Genomic DNA, 14,848 nt, shown 5'->3' on the forward strand with positions numbered 1-14,848 from the left:
CTTGGATGGCAGAACATGTCTCTCCTTTGTGTAATCTAATTCTTATCTGACACAAATTGCACATTTCTTGTTAATGATGACATTATGGCTCTTATGATACATTTATATATAAATATGTATATATATATATATATATATATATATATATATATGTTGTTTCTTAGGAAAAATTTACTGATTTAGATACTTATATATGGTGATTGGTTGAATGCTCAAGTTTTAGTTGTTTTTTATGATTGAGAATTAAGATTCTCTTGGTACATTTATTTGTACCACAGAAGGCATCCTTGTTGGGGTACATCAATTGGCATCCACCCACTCATGGCAAGTGCCTCGCAACTTGATGGGTGCTTCATTGTCCACCCATGGCAGTGGTCTCACCTGTGGTCACCACATCTACAATTAATTATTTATTTAATGCTTTTTAAGAATTTGGATTAAAATTTATTTTATTTTTTCAAATGGTGAATGGTGGAGGTAAAAATTAATAACTTGATAAAATCTTTATTAAGTAAACTAGCTGGTATGATATTTTTAGCTTTCAACTTAACATTGTTAAATGATAAAAAGAATAAAAATATATTACCATTTCTTAGTACCATTAAGCCTTGATGAAGTTATTGTCACCGCAAGGGACAAGATATCATTCATTACTCGAGTACCGCGTTACCCGATCATGTGGCTAGAAACAAGCGAAGCTGTGGTTCTGCTAACTGCAGGTGAGAATAAGACATGTAAACTTGGCTAATAGATGGTTTTTTGGGGGGTGGAACATAGTATCGTCTCAGTGGTGAGCGGTAGGTTCACTGACGGGTGTGCGCTGCTCACTGCGGTGAGAATAAGAAATAGAACATTTAATGATTTGAAGCCTAAAAATTATTTTTTGGACCACTTTTCATCTTACTTGCAACCGGTAAGCACACCGGGAGTATTCGTCCCATATTCTTTGGGATCATAGCGGCATTTAACTGGCAAGCGGTATGTTCACCACGGTTTCACATACCATCATAGTCTTTATAACAAGTTAATTTTTTTTTTTTTATTGCTATTTAGATGATGTTCCTAAATTATTATAAATACCTATTTAAATCGTAGATATATCAAATGAGTCTTAGCATATTTTGATTCTATTTGACTCATTTATAGTGTTTTAACACTCTGCCAAAAATACTATAACAGATCAAAATAGGTGAAAAAGTTTTAAAAAATAATTTGGATATTTTTCGAATTATGAGCACTGTTTTAAAAAAATAATTAAAAAAAAGTATAATCATTATTTGGGAGAAAACCAAAAAATGAGGGTCCTTTTCTAGAACATCACCCTTATACTATACATCATGTCAATGATATGACATATTTTGCATTCAAAATACTTACTACAGAACATAAATGGAATGCCAAGGTGTTTGTATTCTGAAAAGAAAAGCTGATGTGAGTGAAGATAAAAAGAAGCATAAATCAAGTTCCCAAATAAGAACAAATTATAGTTGCAATGACATCAACATAGAAACATTATTCTAAAATGCTTGATTCACATGGTAAATACTTGACATTCTCCTCGTATGATTGTTCTCTTCTCAAAACGCTGACATCACTCCATGAAAAAGACAGAAAGAAATCTTACATTACCACCAGCTACTTATTTGTGTGAGCTGTTTCCTTCCTCGTCACCTCTCAGATACATCTTCCAACTGCCAATTTGTCAAGAGAATGATAACCAAAAATGGTAATCGAGATGCCAAAATTTCCAGCCTAGAGGCATGACAAAAACGGATGTGAAGCTGCCTCTAATCCGACTGATTTATGGATGACTCTGAATGAGGTGTGGTATGCGTTGGAGATGTTTGTGTACAAGGACTTCCATGCTCATTGTTATCCACACCCTGCATCTCACCAATTCTCACAGATTTGAACTCATCGGGTGCTATTGGGAAACTGCAGGATGAACTATCTGCTGCCATCCATGTAGATTTCGCAACCCTTTGGTGGGGAGGCATCACTGATGAGTCTGGAAGAGGGAATACAACCACATATGGGTGATCGAATTTACAAGATGCACCGTATTTGCAGCTTCCGTATGCAGCATAGAATGTGCATGCAGGCTCACCCTTCGTGATCGTCAGATGTACATGCACATAAACAAGGAAAACCATCAGATACTTAACGGTAAATAAAAGCATAAACACCAAGATTTTAAAGAGAAAAAAGTTAATTACTGGTCTGAGAGGAAGTCCAAATGGTCCAATAGTGCATGCAGCTACTTGGTTCCTCTCTTTAGGGTGATGGTACTTGCAAGAACTACCGTATTTGCAGCCCCCTGTTTTCATGTAATATTGGCATTCTGGTTGATCAGGTCTCTCTGGAAAAATGACTGCCATACTTGAACCTGGATCCGCATGATGCTTTGAGTTGGGTATGTGATCAGAACCAAGAGACTTGTTGGAGGGAATGCTCGCACTGCCCTGTTTGAAGAATTATATAGAAAATCTCATGTAACTTTCTTGATTAATCACAAATGACAGAGTCCTAGCAGTTTGGTGTGTTTGTGTGTTTAAATTGCCGCAATCCACCCAAAGTTACATCTTTAATTAGAGATGGACTAGGCAAATCTATATAAGCATTGTTATCTGCTATTTCACAAACTGATAAATCAACTGGTCTTTATATATATATCTAGTAGTTGGGTGTGTTTTTTCAACATGATACTAGGAAGAGGACAGGCAGTTGAACTTAGTTCAGATGTCGGTCAGGAGCTAATACCACAAGTTTGAGCACATTTAAAGTTTCCAGACAAATGTAACTCGTATTAACGACAGCACATTACAAAAACCATGTAATCATAATCTGATCTTAAAAATGAATATGTTGATACCATATAAAGAGTTCAATTTTAAAATAAAGTGTTCCATATAACAACAAAAAGATGCACATGGAGTTAAAAAGTGTCATATTAAAAGCATTAGTTAAATTTAAAGAGAATCACTTAGCATCAATGTAGAATTTATCCGAAGCCTCGGTCCTGAGCTAATAAGAAATAACACCTTAATGTATCAACATTAAAATAAACAACGCAGGCAATCTAGTGGATTTCAATTCCTAATTCTAACTAATAGCTGCTTACCGTGTATTTGGTCCAACCCTGCTGCACAGGTGCGGTGGCTTGGGTGGATGGAAATATAAGGGGCATGCAAGATGGGAACCCTTGCATACTAGGATTGGTCATGTAAGGGGTCTTCAACGTAGGCCATAGTGGAAGTCCAATCAAAGATGGTCCTCTTATTGGTGCAGAAGATCCTGTATATCCATACACCAAGGAGCCTGATATAGGAAACATGGTTCCGATACTCACAGGCTGAGGATGATTGAACTTGCAGGCAACTCCAAATTTACAATAGCCAGTTTTCATGTAGTATGGACAAGATTTTTCACCCTGTGAAACCACATCAAATAAACATGTTACAGAAGTCTCATCAACACATTATTCAAAATTAAGGAATTTGATAACCACAAGATAAAAAAATTTGTCGAACCTTGCGAATTGGTAAACCCAAATCATTCAATTGAAATAATTGAGCATCATGCTTGTCTTGTGGATGATAATATTTACAGGTTGCTCCAAATTTACAAGTTCCTGTTTTGAGGAAAAACTGCAACAGCAAATCCAAATAAACCAAATGTTACCACAAAATATAGATCATTAAATCATATGCTATATAATAGATTAGTGATAGAATCATGAGAAATAAATGCAACTGATTAGGAAGGTCTACGTCTGATTTGCACTACACATGCTATTGGTTAAAAGACATTAGCACAGCTATAGGTATGAGTTCCAGTAGAATTGAATTTTGCTCATGTGGTAATCTTTATATATTATGATCTCCAAACAAATAGGTACGCCCATTTTAGAAAGACTTGTGCTGTACCTTACAGAGTTAAAATTCAGAATGAGTTGAATTATATAATTACCTAAGGCTGATTCAAGCACCCATTATGCACAAATTCATTGTAAAGGCATTCGTGAAGGATAATATATACAAGATCACTATCATTTTGCCAGGTCTCATTAATCCTTAGCTATTTGCATCTTGGCAAGAATGAGAAGTTGCAATATGATGCTATAGCCAACTGATGAGAAATCCAACATTTAGATAAAAAAATCAGACATAGGCCTGTTTTTTATGTCAAAAGCATGATAGACTAAAACATCCTCTTGTACCATACTGTATATATATGGTAGTTTTGAGTCTTTTGACACAACAGAAACTATTGGTTTAGCAAACTAGATATGTTCCACTGGAAGCCCCAAGCATATTTATTTTGTAAGATATTCCATAACTGATATTTTTATATTAATTTTCTTAGAAGTATTGGTAACTTGAAGTTGTAGCTAAAACATTGTAAAATGTACGACTTCAAAGTAGTTTTAATTATTTCTGCAAGTACACATGAAAAAAGAAGCTCCTAACACAAAATCATTGAAGCATTCTAGAGAGAATGAAATATTAGGAGGAATATTTTGCTTTAGAAAAGCAAACATGGTTTAATAGAAATATACTTTTCGATAATGAGAATAGTTTAGACATATCCAGTAACTTGAATAATTGAAAGTTTAATATAATAACTAGTATCCAATAAAGACTGTGATCTGTGTAGGAAAATGACTTCCCTCATTTCTTACCCAAGCTATCATAGTCTAAGCAGTGGCAAAACAACCAAAGACAAGTTACACCATTTTTTGGCAGTCTTACTGCCACATCTTAATAGCATAAAGCCAGCAGACTATGGTCATTATTTTAGTGTTGAATTCTATGGCCATGGTGCCAAAACAGGAATACTGAACTTAACAGATAAAACAGATGTCTCAGCACTACAGTGGTTCTCAAAATGAGGGATGAAACTATGGTATTTTTTTGGGCAAAGATAAATGTACCTGGCAGTCAGGTTGACCATCTCTTGGGGGAAGTTCATCTCTACACCGAGTTTCCTGGAGCAGAAGAATGAGTTAGAAAAAAAACCAAATAATCCATCTCTAGAATCACTATTGATGGTAAGAAGCTTGAGCTGGAGGAACAAAACACTATCAACAGGAGTCCAATTGCTCTCACCTTAGCAGTGATGTTAGGATGGTTGTACTTGCACTTGCTTCCATAACTGCATAAGCCGGTCCTCAAATAGAAACTGCAGTTAGGTTCTCCAGGGCGGTCAGGATATGGATTCGGCTGCCCATCAGCATCCTCCCGACCATCCTCATCCTCAATATTTAAACGACTCATGGTTTCTGCCATCAAGAACCATCAAAACCCATCAAGTTTCCCTTTTTATCACACTCTGCTTCGTTGATCGATTCTTTGCATGTCTCATGAATAAAAAGGAGTCTTTTTTAATCCGAAAAAGCAATCAACAACAGATTGATCAAGAGCAACACCACAGCAGAAAAAAAAAAAAAAAAAACAGAGGGGATTGAACCGGAACAGAACCGACCTTCAAGTTTACCCGGCGACGCATTGGAAGAGGAATCGGAGAGAGCATTGTGCCTAGCGCCGGGCATCGGAGTGGTGATCGAGCGAAACCCAAGATCAACCGATCGAAGCCAACAAAGATAAATCAACTCCTTCCCCCCTTCAAACTCCTCAACTCGATCCCCGTCCGCCCTAATTCCAATCAACGATTCCACTCCCAAAGCGTGAAATTGGACGCAGAAGGAATTCCCACGAGCAGCTTTCCGACAAAATTTAGATCTCTGGATGATGCATCGAATCAAATCGTCGGTTCTATTTGTTACTCTCTCTCTCTCTCTCTCTCTTGGCTGCTTTCGTTTTAATTTACCATATCGATACGCTGAAGGAATCGGAGGAAAAGAGAAATTTAATGGGGAAATGTGTTTATTATTATGTAGTGTATTTTGTTCATTAATTAGTGGATCCTAGAAATTAATTTTTAAGACGGGAAAGGCCTTAATTCTATTAATAGTTATTGAGGGATGCTTTACTTATTTAATGATAATTAACACCATCTTATCGGACGAGATTAATAGAAGCAAGAACTGTCGTAATCACGTGCCTGAGGCAACCGGGAGTGCCATTCATTCAGGAAACAGGATTCTTCACCTTGACGGAAGTCTCGCGCCCACTTGCTTACTTGAGCCCAGGTATTCTGAGAGGCCATGTTTCCTGTCTCCGAGATTGGCCAAGACAGGGTATCCGTGCCAGTGCTACCGAGCTTACGGCCTCTGGACACCTTGGTTTTGATCGGCTGTTGTTTTTTACACGTGGACAGTAATGGTTCGTCGTCTTCCAAGTTTGAGGCTCTAACGTGACTACAACGTTGCTGTTTGGTGTTCGACCGATCTACAAGGCGGTCACCGGTCCTCGCCGGGATCGGCTCCTCGAAAAGAACTCAGAAACCCCAGAACGCTTCTGGGGCCCAGGAACAGTAACCAGGCGGGTGCGTCAGGCTACGGCACCACGGTCACCGTTGGATCTATTGGACACCGTAATCCGACGGTTCAAGATCTCCGAGAGGGATCACCTGAACTTGGGTCAATGTTTTCGGTATATTGGGTCAAAATACGTCAGGATTTTGACCACGTTTAAGTTGACCAATGGCATTTCCCTTGATACAGCAACGCAGATGTCACGTAGCGTTTCTTTCTTCAACATATCTCAGGAAATCTTTGCAGGGATGCTGAGGATCCATATTTAAGATACGCTGAATAGGGCCACTTTGTGCAATGTGGGAGAGATTCTCCGCAGAGGATTGGGTGGTCCATCAAGATAAGTATGGATTTATCCATCCACGAATATACCGCAACATGGATGTGCAGTCAGAGATTGTGGCCGGCAGTCATCGATTCTTGTTCTGGATGTTCCAGTGCATCCTCTTTTCTCTGCAAGGAAGAAGTAAATGCTTGATTTCCTTCTCGTCCATCCCTGCTGGTGATGTCCACTGACGAGCGAAGCATATGAGATCATGATCTCGAATCCATGCTCACATCTTAAAGCTAACTTGTTCCAGGATGGGATCAGGCTCAAGGAAGAAGAGGGTGGAATCTACCATGATGATGACTGCAGCTTCTTGTTCATGGATCTTTTGCATTAATTTGTACTGGAAACAAGTTTGCATTTGAATCAGAATAATGAGACTGGACACACTCTTCCAGTTCTTGGACAACATCAATGAAGTGGACTGACATTTACACCTTCCTTCAAGGCAAAGTAAGAGCTGACAATGAAGCTTGATACTCCAGGCAGTAGACTGTCTGTCCGATACTTATAGTAGGAAGACAAAGATTTGTATCGCAACACATTGTCATCCATTCAGTAAAAAGAATCCTTTAACTTGAAAATGAGGCCTGAGAAAGTTTGAAGCTTGAGATATCGAATTGCTCCATAAACATTTGATCGGAAACTCTTGCTTTTGCAGCGGCAAAGCATCGGTACTCGTCGAATATTGAAGCAAGGCACCACCGCTGCAGTTTTCTTAGACATCCAACGACACAACCAGTTCGATGCTGAAAGCAGACAGACTGAAGATTATGATACTTCATGACTATGTTTGCAAGTACTGAGAATGATCTGAGAGAGTATGATGAGTTTTACCTTTCCTCGGTTGCAATGGATAAGGAGTGGGTGGTTTCTGATATCTACAATTCAAAGTTACAGTTCATGAAACGATTAAGCAGATGAAGTCCAAATGATGTTTGACAGATCTAAGAAAAGCAGTTTATGAACATTTTATACCAAGAACTACTTTGAGTGCTTCACGAATTGTATCTTCTGGAATGTTGGCAAAAGGTTCCTGCAGAGGAAGTGGCTCTTAATAGTATTCACAGAGTAGCTTAAACAGACAGTTTTAGCCAAGATGACTGGTGATGCTCCTATCATTATTCTCAGAGTTAAAAGGATGACAGAAAATTAAATACTGTTAAATTACTCTGAACATTGTCATAGTTGCATGCCAAGTTCATGGTTTTAATATACCACTGAGTGCAAGATAGATCTAATTGAGAAGGCTGAACTAAAATTGTAAATTTTACATATTATTATGAAAACAAATATACTTGTCTAAGAAGTTATCTTCAAGGTTGTAGAGATACACCTTCAATGCATTTACTTCCTACTGCTGCTAATCATAGTTCCATCTTCGATTATTGATATGTATCCTAACACATTAAATCCATTAAGCTAGAATTTAGTCAGCCAGTATGATTCATAACCTAGTCATGAGTATTGATCTATACCCTCCTTTTGTCCAACTACCTTCAATTGCCTTTAGCAACCAGTACCAACCATGAGTTATATGGTTGCTGGTTACAATGCCTGGTGATGGGTTTGAGAAGCCCTCTTGATCGGAGTTGCAGCACTACAACCACCATTTTCATGAACTAAACACTCCAATTACTAGAACATTTTCTAGATTTGCAGCAGCACTTTATTGCTGAAAACTCAAGCCTCACCTTTGGATCATCAATCTGGCTGCCAGAAGTGAATCACAGCAAAAGCTACTCAGTGGTTTAATAGTCTAGTTGATGCTGAGCAATTAGACTTCATGATCATTACTGCCTCATCAAGCATCACGAATCAGATAGGTTTGTACCTTTTTTTAGTGATGTTAAAACTCAGGGGTAACTTCTTTCATCAGAGTGGAGATGAACTTTTTTCTTAGAATCAAAGTTCTGTTCAAGTGTTTGCTTGTCTAAAAGACAAATTTCTAGAGCAAAAAATGGAAATAACACATAAATTTAATCTTTTAAAGTTATAAATCAAGGAGCATGAACACAACAGATTAGCTTCACCAGTGGAGAGCATGAGAAGAATAATTTTCATTGACTAAATTCGATGACAACAGACAATTAGCATTTACATGACTTAATTATGCCAACAAGACATCTTGATTTGTTGCTCAGGAAAATAAAAATTCATACAATTTGTTTATGATTCTGTAATACTTTCTGCAAAATTTATAATTCACATTTCTCAACAGTTTATTTTACGATACAAAATCCAATATAACTTCTCAATCGTAATGAACCCTTTTAGTTTGCTGTGTCTTGAATCTTATAAATAGAGCATCTTAACTCAGTCTTTTATGGAAAAGAGAAGACATAAAAATGACAAACAAGAAAAGTTTCTGTACATGGCTTCTCAGCTGTTAAAGGCTTTTATCTGAAAAGGAGGACCATCATAGAGTCCTTCTGTTGTTTTATGCTTTGGGAAATAAGTTTTGGAGATTGTTGAAAGACACAGAGGAAGCAGGCAGTAATGCTTTAATGGTACCAAATGGTAACTTGCCATCAAAATTTGCTCAAAGAGAAGGAAAAGGGGAAGTGAGAAGCAACAAATAGTAATGGTGGATATGTCATGAATAATCTGATGAACTATTGGAGCCTATGACCAACCTAACTGATGGCTACATCTAATACTGACAAAGATGCAAGTGTCTAAGAGAGAATGATAGAAGAGAGTAGCTCTCGGACCAATTTATGATCAGTGGGCATGGATAAGCTACTGAATAGACCAGAAAGCACAGAGGTCATGACAGAGAAGAGAGGCTTCACATGTCTTCACCTGCGCCTACTCCGTGGATTAGCACACCAGCAGTACATCCAGAATCATAAGCAAGAAGAAGCAGGCATTTTGGTTGATGGATTAGGAGGAAACTGGGCATCAAGATCGCACCTTGTACCCGTCGATCCCGAACTGGAAAAGCCTGATTCCGTTGGCCCGAAGGAAATCGAGGTTGGCGTCCGGGTATGGCTCCGGGCAAAGACACCTGCAGCCCAAACCAGAGGCATCAAAACCCACAAGAGAAAAAGGACGCTTTTGAGCAACCAAAGAAGCGATCTTTCCGGGATCAAGGAAGAGAGGGAGGAGCTTCACGCACAGGACGGAGCGGAGGTGGAGCGCGCGCAGGAAGCCGAAGTTGGCGGCGTCTGGGAAGCCCGAGCGGAACACGTCATAGTCCACCATCGCGAAGTTGAGCGGCGGCACCAGCACCGCCGCCCCCGCGGCGGTCGGAGGAGGAGGAAGAGGGTGAGCGGGTTCCGCCTCCGGCACCACCTCCTCCTCCCCCACCGCCACAGCGAGCGCTTGCTTGACCATCGACAAGAGAATATACCGTAATATTCTCCCCGCGGCTTCGCTGCTCTGTTTGGAGAATCTTCTGAAATCTTGGACCGACGAATGAATGGATGAACAGTTAAAAGGAAGGCAGCGGTACGACAGACGACCGAGTACGTTTGTCTTCTCTTCTCTTAGTGGTGACGATGACAACGCTAACAATGGGTTTGAGGTCTGGTTTTCCATTCCTTGGATCATGCCTTCTTGCTTTCCAATTTCACCTACTTCTAGGAAGCACAGAGAGATTGTGGTGGAGGATCGAGTGTGACTCAGCAGCAATTCTCTGCAGTGGTCCTCCTCGGTGACAACAGAGCTTGTGACATTGCCGCTGGACTGTAGGCTTACGTTGAGCTGCGACACCAATCCTACTTAGTTCACCATGAAAGATCTCGTAGAACCGAAAGGGATGCCATACGAGAAAGCAAACGAGAACTGGAAAGGCATAAAGTACATCCCACAGAATATGCTGTGACTTTGGATTACTTTAATCCTTCTTCTCTCCTCCACGTACCCTCTTGTGGCTGCTATTTGTTCTTAGTTTCTCCTCCAACAAAGCTTCGTATAATCCAGAGGAAATTTTGTTCTACATTGTATATACTGCCACATCTGTCATACCAACTTTTTGTGGTCGGAGTCTACTTCGACAACTCTGAATGAAGACAAAAGGTGAAGTCAACTCATCCGGAGATGTTTCTTCTTCTTCTTCTTCTTCTTCTTCTTCTTCTTCTTCTTCTTGTGCAGAGCTACATTATGATAACATTTGCCGAAAGATACATGAGAAAGTGATACTGATCCATGGCGTTCTCTGATCCTATATGACCAGAGAACAACAAAATGCTCAACCACGGAAGGTATCCATCCAGCTGAAGCCTGCTCAGCTGCTGCTTTGCATGTGTTCGTCGGAATGATCGCAGCTGCTCAAAGCGCAATCGCACAGTTTGCAGATAGCAGATACAACACAACAGGGGAGGATGCTTGCTTGGATGCATGGATAAGACAGCCTCCCCAGAAAAGACGGCGCAAAATTTAAAGGGCAAGCAGTGAGCGCGATAGAAGGACGTGGCTGCGGTTTCTGCATGCAGAGTGTAAACACCAAATCTAATCGCTTGTCAAAGATAATTATGGATTGTGTTGGTGTAATCATTGCAGCTTACCAAAGGAGATGGATTGCTTAATATCCTCGTCCTTACAACCCATATAGTGTTACTGTTTTAGGGTCAAGAACAGTTAACTCTGGGAAGGAGATGGTTTGTTTCTGCATGCATGCGCCCGTTTGTGGTGCACCCATCTGAAAGACTAGCAGAGACCTCTCTGTGGTTTGCCAGACGAAGCAGGCAGACAATTAACCCAAAGATTTGGAAAGGAGAGTCCTTGGAAGGCAGGACAGAGTGGGTGAGTTGCTTGTTTCCAGAAGCATCCAACCTTATGATGGTAAGTATTAAACTCCCACTCCAAATAATGCATTGATTCAGTGTGGACCTTAATGGAGTCATGGGTTAGGGAAGGTGGGACTCACTTTCCATGTGACTCCCACATGTGTATTAGTAGTAGGTATTTGTGAGCCCCAAAGATTAATCAGCACCTTCCTCTCTCTCTCTCTCGCTCTCTCTTCCTCGTATGTTTGTGGGGACGGAAGGAAGATGCTTGGGAGTCATGTTGTCAAAACCTTTAGGATCCTGCCGATCTCGTTCGTAATTCTCCTTCTCCCTGCCGCCACCGGGGCTGCATACGACTACCGCGAGGCCCTGTCGAAGAGCCTGCTCTACTTCGAGGCGCAGCGCTCCGGCCATCTTCCTTACCACCAGCGCATCACCTGGCGCGGTCACTCCGGCCTCACCGATGGCCTCGAACAAGGAGTTAGTCAGCGCGTCTTATTCGTCTTGTTCTTCTTCTTCTTCGGTATCTTCATCTCATCGGTTCCTTTCTGAGAACAGGTTGATTTGGTTGGAGGATACTACGACGCAGGAGACCACGTAAAGTTCGGCCTGCCGATGGCTTTCACCATAACCATGTTGTCTTGGGGTGTCATGGAGAACGGGGATGCGATCGCGGCGGCTGGGGAGTTCGAGCACTCGTTGGAGGCGATCAAATGGGGGACTGATTACTTCATCAAAGCCCACACTCACCCCAACGTCCTCTGGGCCGAGGTATTAAGATCTTGCATGGCATTGCGCTGTTCATCAACTTCATGTCATTATGCCGATCCACATTAACCATCGGTTCTCTTCTTCTTCGTCGATTAGGTCGGAGACGGCGACACCGACCACTACTGTTGGCAAAGGCCAGAAGACATGACCACGTCGAGACAAGCGTACAAGATCGACGCGGAGCACCCGGGATCAGAGCTAGCAGGAGAGACAGCAGCAGCCATGGCGGCTGCGTCCATCGTGTTCAAGAAGACCAACCCACGCTACTCTCACCTCCTACTGCGTCACGCCCAACAGGTGGGGTTCCACGCAACCACACACACCAACGCGCTCAGCATCACCAGTCTCCCGCTATAAACAGAACGCATCATTTGGCATTGCAGCTGTTCGAGTTCGGGAACAAGTACAGAGGCCGCTACCATCTCAGCGTGCCGGCGGCGAAGAGCTACTACCCATCGCTGAGCGGCTACGGCGACGAGCTGCTGTGGGCGGCGCTGTGGCTCCACCGGGCGACGGGAAGAGAGTATTACTTGCAGTACGCGGTTGACAAAGCGTACACGTTGGGCGGGGCCACATGGGCCATTTCAGAGTTCAGCTGGGACATCAAATACGCCGGCGTTCAAATTCTTGCGTCCAAGGCAAGACTTTTCGTGCCTCTTCTCCTGCTCACACCTTTCTTTATTGACCTCCTCACCGTCATCTCTCTACCTAAACGCGCTAAGACTGACGTAGAACTGATGAAATTATCGTGGGAATTCATTTAGTTGGGAGAAGACTTATTTGGAGGGGTAGATGAGAGATGATGTAGTCGATTCTCAACTAAATCTAGAAAGAGAGAGAGTCATGGCGTGTTTCCGACGAGGTTCGCTCTATTGACTCATTGCGGACACCAATAGCTGAGGGAGTTGTTATACGGTGAGAGAAAGGGATGGAAGCCAAGTGGCTCAGTCAACCGACAATTGACCTGTAGACTGATGCTGACCATGCAATGGTCAGACGTAGGTCTCTGTATTCGTCAGAACTTGTAGCACAAGTAGGTTTGAATCACTCGTCAATGGCGATCCACTCTGACCAACCTGAGACCTCCAACTTTCTAACAATGAAGAGGAAATTGCTCTACAGAATTGGCCTTTGCAAAGTCTTTGAAGATCCCATGGCTTTGTGGAACAGTTCTAATGAATGAGATTAATGGAAGAACAAGATCAATACTTCACAACTGCTCTCCCCGTCAGAATCGATCCTAACAAGAAGCATTGAAATGACTCGTAGTAGTGACAAATCCTTGGCTTTTGTATCAGCTGCTGATGGAAGGAGGCGGAGGACGTGTTCAAGACCAGCAAAGAAACACACTGCAGCAGTACCGATCTAAAGCAGAGCATTACTTGTGCTCCTGCCTCGGCATGAGCAGCAACGACAGCAACGTGCGCCGCACCCCTGGTGGCCTCCTCTTCGTCCGCCGGTGGAACAACATGCAGTACGTGGCCGGCGCCGCCTTCCTCCTCATCGTTTTCTCCGACCAGCTCGCGCTGGCCCACGAAGATCTGCACTGTCCCCGGGGTTCGCTCAGCCCGCAGGAAGTGCTCTCCTTCGCCAAGGCCCAGTTGGACTACGTCCTCGGCTCCAACCCAATGGGCATCAGCTACATGGTGGGCTTCGGGCCCCGGTACCCCACCAGGGTGCACCACCGAGCGGCTTCCACCGTGCCTTACAAGGAGGACAAGTCCTTCATCGGCTGCGCCCAGGGCTACGACGCGTGGTTCGGCCGGCAAATGCCGAACCCCAACGTGCTCGTCGGCGCCATCGTCGGTGGCCCGGGCGCCAAGGACGAGTTCAGGGACGTGAGGGGGAACTACATGCAGACGGAGGCGTGCACGTACAACACGGCGCAGATGGTCGGAGTGTTCGCGAGGTTTTCTCAGCCGGAGAGACGATGACAAGCTTCTGCATGCAAACAACACACGCAGACACATAGGAAACAGGTTTTGGTTTTTTGAGCCCTTTATTTCCTCGTTGCCATTTGTAGGGACGAGGATATGTTTTACTGGGTATAAGACACATTAGAGCTACAGAAACAGTGAAGGTAAAAGCAACACAGAAAGAGAGAGAGAAAGAGAGAAACATACAAGTTTCATGGTTCAGCAGTGAGTCCTTTGTGAGTGATGTGATTGAAATGTTCTCCTGTTCTTTTCTGGTTGCAAGGTCCTGCAAGCTGAGATACCATACGACCAATCTTGCATGGCTTCGATGGCACTCTGTCACAGATGCCAAGCAATGATAGGGATAAACAGAATCATTTTTTCCTTGACAACCCTCTGCCACTGGTTTTAAATGATGATCAAGCAATTTTGTTACTAATTTCTGATGATGATTTGGGATCATTTTCCACAAATGTGTATATATATATATATATATATATATATATATATATATATATATATATTTCAATACCTTATCCATATGCAGTCTCATCCACCAACTACAGAGAACAAAAATGTGAACACAGAAAACTTTGCTGGATATCAAACATTTCAAACTTCTGCCTGCTTTTAGATAAACATACCTCTTGTGCCTTCATATGAT

At 42.1% G+C, this 14,848-nt stretch overlaps 3 protein-coding genes across 4 annotated transcripts; 1 reads left to right on the plus strand and 2 right to left on the minus strand.

Moving 5' to 3' along the window:
• Positions 1–1,450: 1,450 nt before the first annotated feature.
• On the minus strand, positions 1,451–5,855 carry LOC135631235 (zinc finger CCCH domain-containing protein 33-like). The gene is made up of 7 exons (XM_065138728.1): positions 5,485–5,855; positions 5,109–5,281; positions 4,934–4,987; positions 3,531–3,647; positions 3,122–3,430; positions 2,217–2,462; positions 1,451–2,108 (listed from the first exon to the last, which is right to left on the minus strand). Exons 1-7 carry the CDS (start codon positions 5,549–5,551, stop codon positions 1,788–1,790), a joined length of 1,287 nt encoding a protein of 428 aa, XP_064994800.1. The 5' UTR covers positions 5,552–5,855; the 3' UTR covers positions 1,451–1,787.
• Positions 5,856–7,074: 1,219 nt separating this feature from the next.
• LOC135631329 (probable tyrosine-protein phosphatase DSP4) lies at positions 7,075–10,467 on the minus strand. 2 transcript variants are annotated; one of them, XM_065138907.1, is made up of 5 exons: positions 9,886–10,467; positions 9,681–9,774; positions 7,743–7,800; positions 7,602–7,645; positions 7,075–7,513 (listed from the first exon to the last, which is right to left on the minus strand). In XM_065138907.1, exons 1-5 carry the CDS (start codon positions 10,317–10,319, stop codon positions 7,337–7,339), a joined length of 807 nt encoding a protein of 268 aa, XP_064994979.1. In that variant the 5' UTR covers positions 10,320–10,467; the 3' UTR covers positions 7,075–7,336. The 2 variants fall into 2 exon arrangements, with proteins under 2 accessions (XP_064994979.1, XP_064994978.1); XM_065138906.1 differs by having other exon boundaries at positions 7,075–7,528.
• Positions 10,468–10,780: 313 nt separating this feature from the next.
• On the plus strand, positions 10,781–14,605 carry LOC135631328 (endoglucanase 11-like). Its single transcript, XM_065138905.1, has 5 exons — positions 10,781–11,977; positions 12,056–12,268; positions 12,365–12,565; positions 12,652–12,906; positions 13,567–14,605. The coding sequence occupies exons 1-5, from the start codon at positions 11,762–11,764 to the stop codon at positions 14,200–14,202; spliced, it is 1,521 nt and encodes a 506-aa protein (XP_064994977.1). The 5' UTR covers positions 10,781–11,761; the 3' UTR covers positions 14,203–14,605.
• The last annotated feature ends 243 nt before the right edge of the window (positions 14,606–14,848 follow it).

The sequence above is a fragment of the Musa acuminata genome, chromosome BXJ3-2 (assembly GCF_036884655.1).
Source record: "Musa acuminata AAA Group cultivar baxijiao chromosome BXJ3-2, Cavendish_Baxijiao_AAA, whole genome shotgun sequence".
Lineage (NCBI taxonomy): Eukaryota > Viridiplantae > Streptophyta > Magnoliopsida > Zingiberales > Musaceae > Musa > Musa acuminata.